This window comes from Photinus pyralis, unplaced genomic scaffold, assembly GCF_008802855.1.
Source record: "Photinus pyralis isolate 1611_PpyrPB1 unplaced genomic scaffold, Ppyr1.3 Ppyr1.4_LG1, whole genome shotgun sequence".
Taxonomy (NCBI): Eukaryota; Metazoa; Arthropoda; class Insecta; order Coleoptera; family Lampyridae; genus Photinus; species Photinus pyralis.
Window position 1 is genome coordinate 39,168,356 of NW_022170249.1, and position 17,572 is coordinate 39,185,927.

Sequence of the window (17,572 nt, forward strand, 5' to 3'; positions counted from 1 at the left end):
GCAGGTAGCGAGAGCGGAAAACTAATCGGCAAGCGCTCTCTATCGCGCTGCTACGGCAATGCCGATTATATGGGAACAACAGAAGCGCGACAGCATAGAGTAAATATTACTCTATGGTGGAGGTAAGTAAATTATCACCCGCAGGTTAGTAAACCCATCCCCTACTAATTTATTAGACCAAAATGCACGTTTTGAAGCACCATAGGAATCCGATCAAACAGAATCTCGATGATGTCGGTCTGTCTGTCTGTACTCTCATTTCCGGCTAAACGGCCGAACCGATTGAAATTAAATTTGATACTGTATTCTTAGAAGTAAAGGGTAAAAGGAAGAGCTGAAAAGCCTGTAGTGTACTTAACTTAACACTACAAAAACACGGAAATAAAGTCAACCCGGCAACGTTTAAAAATAGCCACCCGAATGACTATTCCCTCCAAAACTAAACCAGATCCCGCTTAAATTTGAAAAGATGGCACATGATAAAACATCTAAGGTAGGGCGCCCCTTTACGTTAGTTGTAAACAACGCTTTGACCTGAAGTACAGTAGAGAAGGAACGTAAAATAAAACACTGAAATTGTGAAAAGTTTATTGTTTATAATAATGATCGTTATTATTAAGATTGTGAAAGCCCGGAAATTTAGGTGATGTACATTAATGTAAACTAAGCCATAATGTGTCGTACTCTCGCAAAAGTAACTGCTAACGGTAAAAAGAGTACGACGTAGAAAAACCTCGCAGTTTGATTAATACAGTCCAAAAATTAGTTAACAAAATGATTTGTAAAAGTTTAAGCAGAAGTTAACAAAGATAGTAAATGCATATACACAATGTTGGTTACACTCGACGCTAAAAACAATGTTGGGAACAATGGGGCAGGCAAGCAGGTACCCAAATTCTGAGGAAGGCTACAGGATGTGACTCTTCTTTTGTGCAATAAAGTCCTTTTGTTAAAAGCAAGATGGGAAATTACATGGCCTTGTAGGCAAATTCAACTGTCGGCAAAAATATGTGGTAGCTATCACACATAGATTCTAAACCGAAGAGTTTTTGATTAGCGTAATCTTGCCCCCGAGATTCCCTCGTTCGGGATTTCCCAGCCTATAGTTGAGACTCGAGAGCAGTCCCAGATTAGATTGTCGTAACTCATTTGGTTACAGTTTCTCCACCGCTGTGACCGTCTCTTCAAGGCGAAAATGTTAGTTTACAAACAATAAGTCCGTACGCATACTACAGTACTTTTTATTACTACCTGCTCATGCACGATATTCCCTCGTTTTAAGTAAATGTTTTCTCTCGAGGTTTAAATCATAGTTATATCAAATTTTTTTGTGTGTAAAATGTCTGTCGCAACTATAGGTACCTACCGTTGAGTGAAGGATCTATACCTACCTATACCTATTTATGAGAAATGTGTCCAAATTCTAAATCAGTGACGCCCACTTGTTACGAACGTGGTACATAAAAGCAAACTTAAATAACAACAATAGGTAATCTATTACCCAACCTAATTATCGTCCCCCCGTGTAGCATATAGTTTCGAGTTTCAACCCTCTACATGTCATCGTCGTGGCAATACTTTTTCGCATTTCAATATTGTTGGTGCTAGGTAACGTAAACCTAAGGATAACTACCTAATTACATCTTTCAGGCTGAGCTTTTTCTGCCCCCATTAAAATACCTAACTAAATCCAAGTTATAATAGATGTAATTTGCAATTCCTTGCTGATTACAATTATCTTCATTACAGCTAATACCCATGTCACCTGTAACGTAATGTCAACAAATCTTGAGAAACACAATTAAAACCACTGTCGGCCGTATGAAAAATACAAAGGAATAAAAAAACTACAAATTGGGGTAAGTGTAGGCGTAAAGTCAGTTTTCGTTGGATGGACTATAGGTACACATTGCAGTATTCTTTATTTAAGAAACGGGTAAACGAAAAATAGACGTTGGTATTGTATTGCAAATTGGGGGTATACGATTAGAGAGTGCATTATAATGGTATGCTATAAGGGAAGTAATAATACTATAAGGGGAAATGAATGCAGTCTGTGGTATTCAATAGAAAGTCAATTGGCGCTGAACCCGACGCGAACGCCGTTTAAACTCATTTGAATAACACGCCAGGAAAATATTACTTTCCATGCAACGAAAATCAACAAAAATGATTTTGACAAATTTATATGACAGCATCGTCACCATGCGGGCATGTTCTTTTCAAGACATTCAAGACATTTTTCAGGTACCTCACCTCAATGATTAAATATCTACCTAATACCCACTTACCTACCTATGTTGTATGCGCTTACCTACGCTTGTACTTGCATCTACATTATATTAATCAATATACCTAGATATCTACACGTGCGGACACTCATTAATATCATAGAGTAAATTTACTCTATGCTAATATACATTTCATAACTGATCTATGTGTACAGAAAGTAAGGGAAACAAACTTTAACCAGTTTACGCAAATAGTATATTGAAAGACAAGTGTTACAATGCGACCTATTGTAATACGACTATCTTGTGGCACGAGTGGCGACGCGAAGCGTAGCCACGAGTGTCCGCAAGATAGGAGTATTACAATAAAGCATTGTAACACGCGTTTTTCATACTATTTTTTCTATTTCGGTGCTTTAATTTAATTAAAAAAATCATTATCAGAAACTATAGGGAACATTAGAACTAACATGTTTTATGTTGGGAACACTTTTTATGCGGTTAAGTTTTAGGTTGGCAGCGTAGTAAGACTGACATTTTGAAGTTCAAACATGGAAGTACCCAACGAAGTACCTACTTGTAATAAATAGTAACTGCTAACTTAAGAGATGAGTTACCAAAAAAAAACGACTATAATCACTGTCTTTGTACAACTGTTTTCGGCCAAAAACAGTTGTACAAAATCATCATTGTGACACCGAAATAGAAAAAAAATGTTGTAGGACTCAGTCGCGGTGCTACATTTCAAATTAAACGCAAGCGTTTAATTAAAATTGCAAACGTCGATGATCAAACCCGCACGTACAGCACTTAGCTAAATAAATTGAGACGCTGAAATGATCATCTAATAAACGCATCGAGCCATTATAAATTGCACCTTTGAATATAAAATATAGGCGTACTACCCTTACTTGCAACTGCGAAATGTTTATACCTACCGTGTATAGGTACTTATACCTATTAAACTACATAGGAAGCCGTTGTTGTATGAAGAGTGGTTACAACAATACTTACGTTAAATAACTCTTGGTATGCCAAGCAAGAGTGCCTGCAATTGAAGTGGATGTATCCGCAAATAAAAGTATGTAGGTAGGTAGGTACCTCAAGTGAAAATAACGTAGAATTAAATAAAATACTTCCATAAACATTTATTCGAGCTTACTTGCAGACTTAGAGAATCAAATGGAATGGAAAGCTGAAAGGGTGTCAAATTCGCCTAAAAGTCGCTCTTTCTCCAAAATGGGTGTAGGTATAAGATAAGTGGATGTAGGAAAAAGCTAAGTCGATTTTTTCCCTAAAACGAAAGCATGGGATATGCACTGAATTTATCTGGAGAGCAAGGGCAAAAACTACAATGTAGTATAGAATTCAATTCCCTATCAAATATAACTACATTGTATAATTAGAAAAAAGGGTATTATGAGTGTAAGGAGTGGTTTAAGACCTTTCAAGGGATAACATTTTGCGAATTTGGATACATAGGTAGGTGGAAGGAAGGTAATTTGTTAATTTGTTTGTAGAGAGGAGTAGAGCACCCGACACTTTCATAAATACTGCATGGTAAAAGGAAAGAAAAAACGTTCGCCATATAGGTACGATGTTACGATACACGTGTTTGCATTTGCAGTTCCAATTATTACACCATCCCTACATGGTCCTTCGCTTATTCTTCGGAGCGAAACTTGGCTAATTCAAGAAAAACAGCCCCCCCCCCCCCCTTATTCACCATTTTGATAATAGGCTTTAACTGCGCAACCGTGATGCTCACCGTTCACCGCTCCATTATAAATAAACTTGTAACAAAATATAGCAAACGAGCTTCTGGGTTACTGAACATTTAATCAGTTCTTCCTTGGGTGATGATGCAAAAATACTGAAAGCAGAATTGGAAAATTCGAAACCGTTCGGGAGTTAACTTCTCCACAGACGGACAGATAGAAAGTCCAAAATCATGAACTCGCTAGGAGCTCGTTAATAAACTGCACCAATATAGACAACGAGCGATATAAAGTACCCCTCTAAATTTAATTTTGCTATGTTTTGGTTTTTGGTGGAGAAAAACGTTCGTGTAAACGTCTTTCTAGTTGCATCAACAAAGTAAGAACTCTGTACTTTTGTCCTTTCCATATTACCTAAGTATGTTGAAATCTAACCAACCGAATCTACAAAGAAATAGCGTCCCAAATTTAGGCAAAGAAGGCTTTTCCAAGCATATGTCGCAGCGCCATGGAAAGAAGAGATCAAACCTAGAATTGACGTGTTTTTGAAATAAGTCCTCTTAGATGCGCCACCCATGTATTACACATATAGCATACAAATTAAAGAAATAATAATGGGATACAAACGAGCGAGTTTTTTGCGACGTGAGAGGCCGTCGGCAGCTGTCAGATTTTCCGGCCGCTCACTGTATCCAAAATTTAATAACAAAAACTTCATCTTTTGCTCTAGGTATAAAAATACAGTCGACAAATGGAAAAATACACGTAGAAAGACATGTAGACAATCTACTCGTATTTCAAGTTCTCAGTTGGGAATTGGTAGATTTTGCCACATTTATTGCCATGGTGGCTTCAAACAATTCGACTGAATTATTTGTAAAGCCTCGCAGTTAAGGTATCTGCTAGAACAAATATAATTTATAAGCGATTTGTGTGACCTATCCGCCCCTAAATGCCATCGGTTGATAAGAACGGGAAATTCGGAATGCAACCGGCAAAGTGGACATTTCTATTGAGTCAAGCAAAAGCGACGGTGAAGGTTGACATTTTTGATTATATATTGTTTAGTTGTGGTGTAACTTGGAAAAGTGAGGTGAACAATTTGTGAAGTGGTGCTCCGTTAGTAGAAAATCTGAATTTTTTTCCTTTCGTTGTTATGGAAGATCCAAATGTGTATGTAAGTACGTTTTATACGTTTGTTGCTTGAAATGAGGAAAGCTCTTTGGTTACTTCGTCATTTTGTTCTTCAAAGATTCGTTAAGTACCTAACGAAAATTGGATGACGCTTTTAGCCATCCATCTAGATGTAGATCAAACAGCGAGCGTCCCGAAACAAACGCAAAAAATTCGTATCTGTTTTACTGTTGTGTTTTTAGAAAAATCCAAAAACACGTCGATTAGAATATAAAAATTGCCCTTTTGTAACATTAGCTCGAAAATTGTTGAGTAATATTTGAGAGATCTATGACGTCATCGATAATTCTTTAAGTAGCAATTCTTTCTAAGCAATTTTTATAGCATAAAGTGATAGGCCCCTTTAAACAGGAATTTTTTGGCATAGTGTTTAACGTAGTTTCAACTTTCATAAGAAATGAAGAAAACCCAAAATTATGTTTATCAACATTTAACATTTTGGACGATGACACTCGTAAACAGTTTGAAGCTAGACCAGCCTCAATCTTAAAAGACAGGATTTTATCTAACAAAAATAAATGACAATTGTATATTAACCGAGCCCGTCTTTCCTGGCTAATACCACGTGGGTCCGTGAAGTGAGCTGACCATGAAAAGCACAAACAACGGATTTAGGTTTAATCGTTTGTGCTTCGTTTGTGCTCGTTTGTGCCGTATAAAGTAAGTCAGCAAAACCAACCATACAAAAATTATGGACAATTCAAAATGGTCAGCTGACTTCACGCACGAAATTAAAGCACAAACGACGGGTTTAATTGCAATCGTTTGTGCTTCGTTTGTGCCGTATAACAAAAGTCAGCAAAACCACCCATACAAAAATTATGGGCAATTCAAAATGGTCAGCTGACTTCACGCACTAAATTAAAGCACAAACGACGGGTTTAATTGCAATCGTTTGTGCTTCGTTTGTGCTCGTTTGTGCCGTATAACAACTGTCAGCAAAACCAACCATAGCTCAGTGCAACTCTTTTGAGAAACACCTCTTAATTTTCCTCATTCTTGACGAATGACGACACATATGATAAGAACTTCGATTCTAGAATTCTTTTTGGTATGCAAACACTAACGTGTTTACTTACTGTTGAAAATGATTCCATAACTTTTTCGAACCTTTTCAAATTCATCGTCTCATCCCAAATTATCCCTAATTCCTTATACCGTAGGTTACTATGTTGTATCGCCTATTTGTTTCAGTTTTATGTTTAATATTAAATAGGTTAAATTCATATACCATTTACAATATCTAGAACTGTCACCTTTTATAGGCTTTCTACGGAAGCGCAGAAGATTAAAAAAAATTCATTTACAGATCTAACGGTAAATACACACGTTTATTTGGGAATTCGAAAGAGCTGCCTGATCTTTCTGAGGAGTTCAAGGAGTTTCAACCACCTGCTGGTAATTTACAGCAGGAATGTTTAAGTGTCTAAAAGTAGTAAGTTCTGGAAATTATTGACAAAGTTCTCTACATAGAGGACTCTGGAAATCGACTGGAAATTTATATAGTCTAAGTGTGTCTTCTAGTCTTTTTCAGAACCCACTAAGTGTTCAAAAAGCTTTTCATTATTTTTTTATGCATTGCCATATAATTTCATGGTAACGTGGTTTCTAACGACCTTTAGCGCGTTATAAGTTCGTTTCCGAGTTGGAAGTGCCCCGAACGTTCTATCAAACGCCTAAAATTGTCTATGACAGTTTTGGGGAGATATCCTTGTTCTCCGTGCAGAAGGGTAGCAGAGGGTCGCTGATTTTTTGTGTGGGAAATTTGGTCTTCTATATTATTTATTTATTTATCTATTTATTTATTTATTTAGTTAATTATATATTTACTTATTTATTTATTTATTGAAATACTCAAAATAACAGATAGATTGTATCCAATAACAGTTTTGAGGACTGAAATAATCCTTAAATATTCCGTGATAATTATGATTAAATAATTGGTAACGAAATAATGAAAAACTAAATAGACATTAACTGTTTCTTGAAATGCGATAATGTTACATCGAAAATTTCCAAAAAAGTTAAAGTTATTAAACATTGCCATTATGCGTGTAATCGGTGCTGTATGATTCAATGAAATTGATATGGATTGAGGCATTTTATATAATATGGCATCATCCGGAACATTGAAATTCATTAATTATAGCAAATGTGATGAACTCACTACTTGGTTATTCAATAGTTAATAAAAGAAAATTTCTTCTACGTATACAATTTGTTTGCAAAAGATTCGAATAGTGGTCAAAGAGGGGATATTATGTTGATGTCAGTCGGTTACTGTATCAGAGACTTTGTCCTGTATACGTCTTATGAATTTTTCTGGGCCATTTCTATGGCCTGCTGGTATTTATTTACATATTATGGTGGCCATATGATGGATGCATATTCAAGATGTGGCCGGACTAGTGTGTGGTAAAGAATTTTATACGTACCTACTTGCGTTTTTAAGATCTATGGAAGATTTGAAAATGAAGTCCAAACTTGAATACGTTGCTTTAATTTTGTTTTCAATATGAATGTTAAAAGACAATTTCTTATCAAAAACGATCGTCTTGGTAATCTACAGTTTCCAAAGGCCAACTTGTAATGAAATACTGTATCCTCTCTTTTTCGCGAAAAGCTCAACGATTTGCACCTTTTAATATTGTAATGCAAATCATTTTCCTTACTCCACTCCATCGTTGCATCTAGATCGCATTGCATCTTCCGTGAATTTCTTCATATCTCTTTCAGCATGGTATGAACTTTAAACCAAAGGATCGCGATTGCGATTTTCGTAAGAAAAAACCATGACTATTCTTAGTCTACTAGTGGAAGTGTGCCCAAGCTTACCGTTTTTCTTACACTGTGCTCATAATGAAGATAGGGGAGCATGCGTCCTCCCCTCTTACTTTATACCGTAGCTTCACCTAAAAATATTATGCGTCAAGTACAAGATATTTATGTGTGTTTTGTTTTAAGACACTACAGCATCTCTTTTTTTAATTGTTACATTAAATTAATGATTTCTTATAAGCTAAAGGCAGTGAAGTGGTTGAATATGCCTAATCGAAGAGATCTAGGAATTTTGCGCTTTATCCTTCAAGTATTCTAAACCAAACACCGGCGTACCTACCTATTTGTATGATAAAATAACTTACAGAATCACACTTTAAATTTGATTGTTAGGGGATTGATACGTCCACCATTACACATTACATCTTCACTTTTGTTTCACTTTTGACGTCCTCAAATGTATAACCCCTCCCATAATTTTTAAAATCGTAGTTGCTACAGTTTATATTTTATGGTTTATTCATTCAATGTTTCTTTTTTTTTCTTGTTGCATGATGAAACAATTATGTGATCATTAAAACAATCATGGGTTGAGTGGAAGAGCAGCGAGTAATCGTTATTACAAGCTGATCTCCACCCGCACCCTTTGAGTTATAATTATTTCTATCGTTTTCCTACCAATATTTTGTACCTGCACCTAAATGGAGACATTATTATTAGTATTAAATCCAGCCACTAATTAAAAATGTTGCAATCGCTACACACATTTTCGTTTTGTTCGAATTGTTCCACATTATAAAAAAAACCATCCATTAGGTATAAATTAAGATGTAATTACAAACAATGAAACTACACCTAAACAGCACAAAATTAAGCAGGGGTTTAATATCAAGCGAATTCAAATCCATCAAACGGTTGTCTTTTTATTAGCACTGAATATCGAGTCTTAAATATTTTATTTTTACGGTAGTAGTGGCAACTTATAGTTAACAAAAACTATACACTTATGCGAGTAGCTCGCCGAACACAGGTCCTTAATTACGTCGTTATCGCAGTGAAACTTTTTTATTGAATGTCGGACACACTGATCAAATTTAATTTGTGTAGATGCACCTAATTACCATCTGAATAGATACATTTAACGATCCCAAAATGAGTTCCATAAATGAACTTTATTTGTCACAATGCGTGGGCTATCACCATTGTTTTAAACAATGCTATCACCTAACGGACGTCCAATCATTAGATCGCCTGTGTTTGTCAATCTTTCGCTTTTTAACTTGCTGATGCATACTTTTCGAATATCTGTGCATTTTTACAAATTAAAATCATTTTCTTAACTTGGAAGTGTTTTCCTTTTGTTTTAGTTCACACGCGCATGTTTTTTTAAATGTTTGACAGTGTACATCAAACCATACGCACTTTTCAACCACTACTCTACGTTCGTGGTAGAAACTACCCACTACCAAACAAAATATTGAACGCCCGTGTCTATTACTGCACTATCAGCTTGAGAGTTTAGTAATTTTTAAAGACTTTTGATTTTACTGCATTATCTGAAAATTGCGTGACGTGTCAGCAACTAGGTACTTGTTTGTAATCTAGAGGTCCCCAAAGACTTCGACTACCTACCCAAATAATAAGCTTTTAAAAAATCATAAAGCTTATAAAATCTCTTGGTCTATTAACACAATTAGGTAAAGCGTAATTAAGAATCTTTCAAGACTTTTAGGGAGCTTGAGGTTTTTAAAAGATTTTTTAACATTTCGAAAGATTAAACACTCTTTTAAAGCTCTTTAATTCACGTAAAGACCTCTTAAAGTAAATCCTAGGTTGTCAATTAGGCTCAATAGATTCTCCTACTCTACAATTTTTTCCAAAATGTTATTAAATACGTCATAAGTATATATCGTCAGTTTCTTTTCACACAATGGCCTGTATGAATAAAAGTAAGCAAATGCTTATACTTGCAAAATTCAAAGTAAATACTCGTAAGTGCTCCTTCGCACTGGGCGACTTAGCAGCGCTTCTAAGCAGAAGGACAGGACGCAGTGCAGCGCTGCTATCAGTATGAAGGGGCACTTACGAGTATTTACTTTGAATTTTGCAAGTATAAGCATTTGCTTACTTTTATTCATACGGGCCAATGTATCGGTAGGATATCTAAGTCCTTTTCTTTTTATATTACAAAATAGCAGAAATAATTATAATATTTCGTTGTTTTTGCATGAATGTGCTGCTCATTTTATGGAATCGAAACATAGGTAGGTACAGAATATTTTGAGACGAAAATTAATTCATTAGTAAATGTACCTATCCAAATCTTTGATTGCATTAAAATTTACCAACGTCCTGGCCACGTCATACTCAAACTGTCTACGGACCGGGTAACCAGTTTGCAATTTTGATGCGTCGGTAGTGTCAACACGTATTCGCTAAGATCCTCGTCACATGAAAACACTGTAAATGTTTCACACGTAATTGAATTGAAAAAATTTACAAAAGCGTATATACTTCCAGAAAGTCCTTGTACGTTGGGAAAAACAGTAATAAAAGAATTAAATAAATGCAAATTTAAATGTTTCGATAAGTATAGTTGATATCTCATCCAGAATTTGTAATCTTATGCATTGCAGTTTACAAATCACTTGTTTTTATCCAGCTAAAACATATTTTGTAACTCACCGGTACCTACCTAACTGAAGTTTATTTTTCAAAACTATATAGGTAAGTTCTAGCCAAATTTAAACGTGGTACTATGGGGAATATATTATCCACTTCTTTAATTATTGTAGGTTAGTGTAATATTGATAAACGTTGTCACTCGCGTTGTCATTTGCATGTCTGTACTTCATAATGGAAACATACCGGGAATTATTGAGGAAATAATTAATCGCAAAATAAGAAAAAGTCCCCAATCTAAAATTCAAGGTAGCATAATTAAAATATATACGAGTATGTAAGGTTATAATTGTTTACTAATTACTAAAAATTTATTTTAAATCAAAAATTTATAAGTTTGCTGGAGTCTTGGAGTCTCTGTTATTCTTTAAATTTATAAATAAGCAAAATCCAATTGGGTAACGACGTTTAAAGTATATATAAATATGTTAACTTGGATGTTTTTTCGTCCCTTTTATGACTATGAGTAGGGTTAGTAATATTGATTTTCTCCTTGACCGTGACCTACATTGCGACAGTTGTAAATTCAAAGTACTGATAAATATAAAAAAGGATATTTATTGAAGAAAAAGCGTATCATGAATGCACAAACATTTTAATATAAACTTAAAAATCGTACAACAATATGAAAAATTATAGACTATTATACACATATTTATTTTATAACGGGATGGAAAAATCCGTTCTCACTATATCAATGTAGATAACTACAACTTTACGACTTTAGATAGAGATATAACAAACTAACACAGATAGTAGCGACATACACAATATGTAGGCCTGCGCAGGTTGGTCCTTTAATCCTTAACCGAAGGATTAAAGCGATCCTGTCGCAAGTTCCCTAGCCTAGCTACCTATAATAGTAAAAAAGAGCCATCACATTCCTTTGGGCTTCAGTCCCTACTTAATATTGTATCCGTAATAATAAATAACATAGCAAGTGGTAACCAACATTGCGAGCCAATATGTAATTACCATTCGCTGTTCCCGACAATTTCACATTATATACCTACTTATATTATCATATATGACCCACATTGTTTACAAAATTATACTACTACATTAGTTGGCTCGGTACACAATGTTACTGCGACCACTTGCGAAACTGTAAAAATTCATCAAAATAGAACTATAAAAAATTGCTACAGAACTGTGTTTTTATCTGTACCATACCCTAATGAGGCTACACGGTTACAAAGATACATGAACAACAAGTTAACTACGATTATATACAGATCTTAGATAGATAAAATGCAAATACGTACAAGCAAGTATATAAAATAATTGAGTAATCTATAATTTGAATCATATACATTTTGTAACTTACGTCTTGCTACCGAAATATATCCCTTTCATTTTAATTTTAAGACTTTAATTTGGATTAACGAAACCCATTGATATGCGCCTAAATTGTTGGGTAACTCTTCCAAATTGTCTACATGTGATCTTATTAAAAAAATGAAAGAATTAATTATTTCCGCGTTAGCTAAAGACTAACAGGTAACGCTGACACCGTTGAAAAACTCTTTACAACCATCTAAGAAGGCAAACACGTCCCGTATTTAAACTCCTACAACTTATAAGCGCCTCTCTTTTTATTCCTTAGAAAAAATATACTTTATCACTAAAGGAGAATATTCATCCAATAAATTAATACACGTGCTTATCATATTAACTACAGTTTTACAATGAAGTACCATTAGACTTGTGACGTGGATTTTCCAATTGCATAATGTTACAGCCCAAACAATTTTGATTGTGATTTATAATCGTGACAAGCCATTTGCATTTACAAATAGATAGTAGAAAACGTTTACAGATAATGATTTTTGAAATCACTTCTCCAAATCATCCCTTATAAATTTCCTAATTAGGTAACAAATTGGCTAGAGAACAATTGATCTACAAAGATAGTTAACAATGTCAGTCAGGTACATATAAAATAACCAAGTGCAATCAAACTATTAACAAAATATATATTGTATTTAACAATCTATACAATTTAATACAATGGTGAAAAAATAAAGTGTAACAAAATTGAAGCAGTATAAAATAGCTTGTAGCTTTGGAGGAGGAAGCATCTAGGAACCCAGCATTTAACTCAGGCTATGGCATGCACTAGCAATACTGACTTAAAAAATAACACAGAACAAGGGACCTCTTTTATTATCTCGGCCACGCAGTTTATAAAACCGGCCATGATATGCCTACAACATTAAATAGAACATGTATAATAATCTCTGGGACTAGATGACAGCTTGAGCTTCTTTTTTTTACAAAAATAAAAAATACATTATTTATAAAAAATTTAGAAAACGTACTACTCTATAAGAATACTGTAAACACCATATATAAAGTAAGAAACATCTAGTCTATACCTAAAGTTTTATAAAAAGAACTATCAAGTTTCAAGCTGGGATTCATTTTATTAAGAAATTAACGTTAATCACTACTACGGCTAAAACACATTCGATACCACAATGCGTGTTATCAAAATTGATTAATTCGCACCACAATTGATAGCACCACATGGTAACTAATGAATAAGTAACTGCATATAACCGAGAAAATGATAAACAACTCTAAGACAGGCCTCAGTTGGCCACCAAGAGGTGCTGATATTGGCCCGCAGAGGGATACGGCCAATTATCTAACAATTTATTACTATCTTGTGGAGTATTGGGCGTCGTTGTTGGGGCACCCATTGTTGCATTGTTGGGATAGTACGATCCCAGAGGTGTGTGATCAAAAGGTAATTTGCCTGGATACAGATCAGCGCTAAGGAACTGATTGGAAGACTCAAACATGGAGCGATGGGGGAACTGGTGCGCGTATGGACCGTGAGAATAATAATATGCCGAGGGATCCGGGGAGAGCGCTCGACCTCCCGGAGAATGGTGCTGGGCCTGCTGTTGATGCATTTGTTGTTGCATAGCACGTTGTTTGATGTAATTTGAAAATTCCGTAGGAGACATTCTGTAAGAAAGACAGTAATTGGTTCCCGAACTACACAGTGCGACGCGTCGCGCGTATATTAGAAAAGGGGTATAACATACCTGTTTGCTCTCTTGCTACTGGTCTTCAACTTAGTGCTTCCAAATTTGGTCTGAGCAAAGGTGGCCGTAGTAAATGTGAGCGGCGTTGTCGTTCGCGGAATAAAGGAAGGGACGGGCGACGGAGATCCCTTGTACGAGTTTCCTACGGAGGTCGGCGACGGTGCGGACGAGGGCGACGAAAGATGGTTAATATTTTGGTTTGCATTTTGGACAATACTATTAGCAGGTACTTGTGGAGTTGTAATTGCAGCTTGAGAGGTAAACGGTGAAGATTTTGGAGATAAACTTAGATTACTTAAACTCGAACTAACTGAATCGATCGGTTTGAAACATTGAGCTTCTGGGTTAAATGTCTTGGTGACTTCTCTATCGGCCGAGCTTTCGTCTTGGGGATCGCCTTTCTCGCTAAACAGAATTTTAACTGCCCCCTTCTCGCCGATTCTATAACTGACTTCACCTGGATCAACCCATACCGCTAATTCTTGGGGAAGATTTTCCAAAATGTCTTGAATGGTCACGCCGCTTTCTCGAGCAGCTCGTTCTAACACCTTATCAACTGGGTCGCCGGTTTTTATACATCTGAACGCGGAACCTTTGAACGGTTTATCTGGATACCAATGTCCTTGAAATTTGTCTTTTAAGGCTTTTTCAAGTTCTTCTCCGAATATGTTCACTCTTCGTCGCGGGAGTTTGTTGTACAGGTACGAAATGACGAAGTTTAGTGCTACTTGTACTTCTATATGCATTGTAGTGAGTGTTTACGTTTCGTTATTCGGTTATGAAAAACTTGATTTTTTTTTAATAATAAAACATTGAATTCATTAACGTGTAATTATCTAAAACGTTGCGAGTTTCGAAATTAAGGTACGTGATCTGAAACAAAAGGAACAATGAAAACGATAACGAACAAAAAATTGACAATAATAAAATCATTAAAGTAAGAGCAGATGAGCGAGCTGGATTTTCAGATCTGTGTCAGCCTGGATGTTTGGGTGCGACCCAGTTTTATATATTCGTTATGAGGGCGAACTGCGTGTATTGATCCTGAGGGTTTCTACCGTCTACGCAAGACTGGGCCTCAATGGCATCCTTGCTCCAAGATTCGAATGAAACAATTTTCTTATTCCAGTCTTATTTTGAATGAGAGTATTAATAGTCTAGAAAATTAACGTCGCATACGCATAGAAACCCACAGAAAAATAAAAATACGTATTTTACGAAACCGTTCAATTGATGATATCGATTATGCCATATTTTATGAGTATGTGGGTTTGTTACCTACTACTTACTCAATTGCTAAATACTAATCGATTTTATATGGATTCTTTAGTGTTGGCGATTAGGCGTAGGTGTGGTTTTGCAGACTCAATTTTTGGATACCCACCATATGAAAATAAATGAGAATGTGAACAGGAATAACACTTTGGGCGTTTTAATGAAACGATTTTCGTCGGCACATGAGCCTCGTTTGATCAATAACAAACGGCTTTGTAAATATAATCCCTTTACTTAGTCTGACCCCGTTTATTAAAAACCGCTGAAATTTCTAAATGAAACCTTTGCCAAATGTGTTCACGATTACTGCCGCCTAAAAGGTCAAACTGCTTAACCGAATTTGCCTAAAATCAATAGTGCTCCTGAATTCTGTCTAGGAACAATTTAGGTTAAAACTCAAGTCGCGAGCAAGGTTTTCGGCTAGTCATAGAGGGTGAAAATATTCTATTTAGAATCTGTGCGAACGAAAAGCTATGCGCCCGCATTGGTATTCGGATATAGTACTTAGACGAGGACATTAGAGGAAACATTAATTTGTGTCATATTGCAGCATGTTAGTTGCACTTCATAATGTTATCTTAATTTAATGTTTAATCACGTAAACCTTGCGAAATAAGGCTACCAGCATGTGTATATTTTAAATTCAGTTTCTAACCCCATTCGATTAAAGAGATTTTATGTATTCACATTGCCTAACCGTGTTAAACAAAACTCTTATTGTATTTTCGACTATTGTTACAAATTGGGTCACGTCGTTCGTTATGAAAAACGTCCTTAAGATTCGTAAAAACCCAACAAAACTGAATAAACGTTCGCAAAACGTGACTCGGAAACCCTACTATAAGTGATTAGATATTCAGAAAATGTCCCAAAACAATCTGAAGCACCCCAAAATCGGACAATATAAAATAATTAGGTTACATAAATACAATTTGGAATGAATACATTCTCTTTAAATGTCTCATGCTAGAATATCGATTATGGTTCCATGGTATTGCTGGTACCCATGCGAAATAATTACGGAGCAGACCTTTTTTTACTATGGAACCTTAATTAGGTGCTATTATTATTAATGAAATGGGCCACGCGAAGTTCGACCGTTCTTTTGGATTTATGTGCCACCACTTCATTAATATACGCATATTGTATAAGGGGTTTGCCAATCTTTCCATCTTGCAACATGCACTACATATAGTGAAAACGTATCGACCGAATCCTTTATTCGCGGAAAACAATAAATTCGTAGGGGAATAATCGCATGGGCGTATTCGAAACGGGAGAAATTGTCTAATATTATTCTCTCTATAATTTCTGGAATAATATTGGAACGATCGCGTAATGAAGCGGAGGAAGCCAAATTCTGCACATTTTCAATAAAGACGCTTTGGCCAAAGAAAATTGCAATCATTAAAATTTCCGAGTTGGCTAAAATTGTGCTCTATTTTACATCACGAAAATTAAATCGTGGGCTGCGACTGTACGTATTGATTTTTATACGCAGCTAACACCGTAAGTGATAGAAAATTTAATTATTATTACGAGTTTGTGGCGTGATAATTTTACCACTGACATTGACATTTAAAAATCACGAACTCTTGGCCCAGTGGCTTGGTCATAAGCGAGATCTTGATTTCCAAAAAAACCTATAATGTGGATTCATTCTAAAAGCACCACTGTTCCCTTGACAAACTGTCTTTTGTTTTCTCTATTATAGTAACGTAACGAGTTTCGTAAGACAGAAGCCTCAGCCTCCCTGTCATAAGCTGAGATAGTACCTAACACCTAATATTTGCCGATGATTTAACAGTATTGACTTTGAGTGATCCAGGACGCTATACAGTTTGACTTAGATAACATTTGGTCTAGTATAATTTGGGTTTATCTTAACCTAATAAATAAATGTGAGTTGCTCTCAAACCGTCAGACGAATGGGTGGCGAAAATTGCCGCAGTACTAGCTACATCTCAAGAAAAATGCCTACGTTAAAAATGAAATCGGAATCAATTCAAAAGGGAAACGAAATGGTGAAAGAAAGAAAGAACCTGCTTATCCTTTAGAAGTAACGATCATTTTCCGCAAAACAAAAAAATTTTGAAGTTGGTACTACTTGATGATCATTTATTTAATAGCAGTGATGTATCAATTTATTGACACTAAAATTTATCAAAATTGGAAAATTAATGAAAGACAACACAGCACAACAATTAACGGTAATAGAATTTTAAGCGCGAAAATCAAACGATCATCACTTCTAAAGAATCGCCCGGTATTTGGGTAGATGTGGCATATAGTTAGGTAGAGAAATAGATTTTTTCCTTTATAGTTAGGTAGAAACTTAAAAACTCCCTCGTATTTCTGGCACCTGAAGCAAAACCTCTGTTTCTATGCATCTAGAGATCTATCTAGACCACAAACTAATAAATACAAGGTTAGGCAAAAGTATCTCAATTTCCCTACATCTTTTAGTTAATTATCGTCGAGATATCCAATAGTCTTATTAACGAGCTCCGTCAGTCCGCCTGTGTACGTGATAACTCGCGAATTTTCCAATTCTGTTTTTAGTGTTATATTTAACATTACCCAAGGAAGAACTGATTACATATGCAGTAACCCTGTAGGTAGTTTGCTATATTTGTTA

General features: G+C 35.5%; 1 protein-coding gene across 1 annotated transcript in view; it reads right to left on the reverse strand.

Annotated features, from left to right (window-relative positions):
- Positions 1–11,181: 11,181 nt before the first annotated feature.
- Positions 11,182–17,572, reverse strand: part of LOC116159313 (protein Tob1-like) — a 30,312-nt gene continuing 23,921 nt past the window's right edge. The window contains exons 2-3 of the mRNA XM_031472270.1: positions 13,660–14,532; positions 11,182–13,579 (exon numbers count right to left, since the gene is read on the reverse strand). Of these exons, the coding sequence (XP_031328130.1) occupies positions 13,198–13,579; positions 13,660–14,405 (1,128 nt within the window). The 5' untranslated portion in view covers positions 14,406–14,532 and the 3' untranslated portion in view covers positions 11,182–13,197. The remainder of the gene's footprint in view (positions 13,580–13,659; positions 14,533–17,572) is intronic.